At 38.4% G+C, this 3,738-nt stretch overlaps 2 protein-coding genes across 2 annotated transcripts in view; one reads left to right on the top strand and one right to left on the bottom strand.

Moving 5' to 3' along the window:
- Positions 1-667: 667 nt before the first annotated feature.
- The window catches only part of LOC106530075 (contactin-2), a gene marked incomplete at its 5' end in the record, with an annotated part of 9,640 nt that continues 6,569 nt past the window's right edge, over positions 668-3,738 (top strand). The window contains 2 exon segments of the mRNA XM_014025635.1: positions 668-854; positions 1,661-1,773. Coding sequence (XP_013881089.1) covers positions 668-854; positions 1,661-1,773 — 300 coding nt within the window.
- LOC106530074 (uncharacterized) overlaps positions 1,783-3,738 on the bottom strand; it is a 3,438-nt gene continuing 1,482 nt past the window's right edge. Inside the window, exon 2 of the mRNA XM_014025634.1 lies at positions 1,783-3,531. Within this exon, the coding sequence (XP_013881088.1) occupies positions 2,826-3,531 (706 nt within the window). The 3' untranslated portion in view covers positions 1,783-2,825. The remainder of the gene's footprint in view (positions 3,532-3,738) is intronic.

Genomic DNA, 3,738 nt, shown 5'->3' with positions numbered 1-3,738 from the left:
CTCCTAAATCACTCGTACGCACAACTTAAGAACAAATCTGTGCGTACGAACGGTTCTTGCATGAGGCCCAATGCTCAGTTTCATAGAATTTTTATTTAGTATTACTTTTGTCAGATTCTAGTTATTTCTGTGACCACAGTGGGTTTTTCTTTGATTAAAGAGTGGTACCAACTTTGTCTACATGTGTATAWTTTTGAAGCTCTTGTGGGCCACATGAAATGCCATGGTGGCCCATATTTTGCCCGCATGCCTTGAGTTTGACACGTGTGTTAAAGTAGACTTGGTTTATTTTTTATCATCTTTTGCTACTTTAAGTGTTCATCTGCTTCTATTTTTAGTTTTTAGTTACATTTTTTTTATTTTAGCTACTTTCTGGTTTAAGCTTTAGCATTTGTTTTGCTAATTTTTTTGTTTTTACCATATTTTGCTAAGTTTAGCCACTGTTCTACATCTGTAGTCCACTCATTTTAGCTTCTGCTTGTTTTAACTTTAACAACTCAGTCTTTGCTGAAATTCAGCAGTCATTCATCAGTCATTCATCAGTCATTCAGCTTTCAGCATCTCTCCAGTCACTCGTACTTGCAGTTTCCTGACTTCAGGCAGGCAGGACTCTGTTCTGAATCTGCAGTGTGTGAGGAGCCATCATGGCTGGTGTGTGTGTCCTCAGATCAGATACTGGCGGCAGCATGAACGGGAGGCAGCAGCAGACAGAGTGCGAACAGCGGGTCTTGAACCAACAGCCAGGGTGTCTGGTCTTCGGCCCAGCACTCGATACCATGTTGCTGTTCTGGCGTACAACAGTGCCGGCACCGGACCGCCTTCACCTCGCACCACCGTCACCACCAGAAAACCACGTACGTCCACAGAACCCTCACAGCCCAGAATCCTTCAGTAAAAATATCACAGGGACATTTTTATTGATACAGTCAGAAAAGTGTAACAAATGAATTCKAAGATTGAGCTTTAAGATTCATTATTTAATAGTTTTACTCTGTTAGTTTTGATTTTCTGTACAGCTATCTTACTTTTAACTGGGTCAAAACTAGTCAGAACCACTAGTCTGAAACCTCATCCCTAATCTTGCAGGATTGTTAGGTAACATGTTTCCCAATGCTCAGGGCCAAGCTGGGACAGAGTTGAAGGTAGTTTGTTAGGATGTAATTGGGAGTGGTGCCTTACATAATAAGTTAAAAATGTTTAGTTTTGTTTTCTGTAACGAGCGTCCTGCGTTATCAGGGTTTGATGAAGGACACACCAGCCTCTTCCTGGTTGTGATTGGTTCTGTTCTGTGTTGGAAAGTAAAAAACATATTTTTAGCTCTTCCTGAAGTCTTTAGATGTCTGGAAAAAGATGTTTTTAATGTCTCTTCCTGTTCAGATAAACTTGTTAAACCCTAACCCACAGATCCATGTTTTGAATGACACGTTTGTTCATTAAAGGTAGATCTAAAATAAAGATTAATGTTCAAACCACCTTAGATTAAATACGTTAATATAAAACTTCTACTGAATTTATTGTAACTGTTGATCATCTAATGCAGGACTTCAGTGTTTCTTGTTATTTCTTACATAATAAAAAAAACACCTTTTATTATCTGAACTCATATTATTTTTATACTTTTGATGAGTAAAGTCTTTCAATATCTACCTTCTGATTTCAGCTCCTAACCGCCCTCCAGCCAACGTGTCCTGGAGGATCCAGGGCTCAGCTGTAACCGTGAGGTGGGATCAGGTGACGGCCATGCACAATGAGTCAGTGGTTCTGGGTTATAAAGTGAGTGAGCTGAAAACACTGCAGTCACAGTCATGTAGGTGAACTGAAACTCTGTCATTGCATTCTGTAAAATATCTCCTGAACCCAAAACAGGTCTGTTCTTCAGTCAGAGCATCAGCTGCTTCAATTGTGCAGCATAAAACTGACCTCTGTGATAATCCTCTGAATCCCATTCTGATGTCAGAAAGGTCAAACACAGTGGTGGGCACCACTAATCCAAATATTAGTTTCACTAAAACCAAAATCACTGCACAAATTTCTTAGTTCTGCTAATGATAAAAAGCTAAATGAACAGAAAAATCAATGGAAGCTAAAACTAAACTGCTAATATTTAACATAYTGAYGTCTAGTCCAGGGTTTCTTAACCTTTTTGAYCTTAWGGGCCCAACTTGTTGAATCTAAACTGCCACTAGGCCCATTTAGATATTACCAATGAACTGATCAAAGAGACCATTTGCGTTAGAACCTGGGCTGGACAATATGGCTAAAATTTATTTTATGATATAACTACAAATTTTGGTCGATACAATATAATTTTGATATTAATATGAATAATAAAAATGTCAGAAAAACTACCAAGACCACCAATATTTACTGTACCTTCAAATCTGATGTCATTTAAGACATCTTTGATTTATAATATGATTAGTCAGAACAAAATGAGATATATCTCAGTTTACTTTGACTAATCATAATTTAACTGTTGATATAAATTTATTGCAGATATCTTAAATTGGAGCCTTCATACAACTTAATAGTAAATCTGACATCATTTATACAATTCAGAATGTAATCTGAGAAATCTCAAATAGATATTTTGCATAGTCAAAATATAATTAGAGATATTCTTTTTTAAGTAATGTCTAATTGTAAACTGATTTCAGATATTTGGAATGTAAATGTGTTAAAGCTGATTAAATGTTACAACGTCTTGGCATCTGTGTTTCACAGCATCTGTTTCGATTTACTTTGCTTGAGACAACTGCTGACAGAGACACGGTAATGTTTTAGGAAGAGGACTTAAACTTTTATGGTGCTTCATTTTCCTCCACTCAGAATGTTCCATAGAGTGGAACTTTATCAGACAGTGGAACTTTATCAGAGGGTGGAACTTTATCAGACGGTGGAACTTTATCAAGACGGTGGAACTTTATCAGAGGGTGGAACTTCATCAGGCAGTGGAACGTTATCAGACAGTGGAACTTTATCAGATGGTGGAACTTTATCAGACAGTGGAACTTAATCAGACGGTGGAACTTCATCAGACAGTGGAACTTTATCAGACAGTGGAACGTTATCAGACAGTGGAACGTTATCAGACAGTGGAACTTTATCAGACGGTGGAACTTCATCAGACAGTGGAACTTAATCAGACGGTGGAACTTTATCAGAGGGTGGAACTTCATCAGACAGTGGAACGTTATCAGACAGTGGAACTTTATCAGACAGTGGAACTTAATCAGACGGTGGAACTTCATCAGACAGTGGAACGTTATCAGACAGTGGAACTTCATCAGACGGTGGAACTTAATCAGACGGTGGAACTTTATCAGACGGTGGAACTTTATCAGATGGTGGAACTTAATCAGATGGTGGAACTTTATCAGATGGTGGAACTTTATCAGATGGTGGAACTTAATCAGATGGTGGAACTTTATCAGACGGTGGAACTTTATCAGACGGTGGAACTTTATCATATGGTGGAACTTTATCAGATGGTGGAACTTTATCAGACGGTGGAACTTTATCAGACAGTGGAACAGATCTGATGAGTTCCCTCTGAAGCTGAAGTTTATCAGACCTTTGATATCTGAACCACTTCTGCACCTCTGATTTACAGTCTTTCCTTTCTTAACTCTTTTTTCTGTTTCTTTTTGAACTCTGGATTCTTGTTCACCAACAGATGTTGAGCACAGTTTGGTGCAGATGTCCGCTGTGTTGTAGGCAGCTTGTTGTTAGCCTGGT

Source organism: Austrofundulus limnaeus, unplaced genomic scaffold, assembly GCF_001266775.1.
Source record: "Austrofundulus limnaeus strain Quisiro unplaced genomic scaffold, Austrofundulus_limnaeus-1.0 Scaffold489, whole genome shotgun sequence".
In the NCBI taxonomy this organism is placed as follows: domain Eukaryota; kingdom Metazoa; phylum Chordata; class Actinopteri; order Cyprinodontiformes; family Rivulidae; genus Austrofundulus; species Austrofundulus limnaeus.
This window is presented reverse-complemented; position numbering and strand designations above follow the sequence as displayed.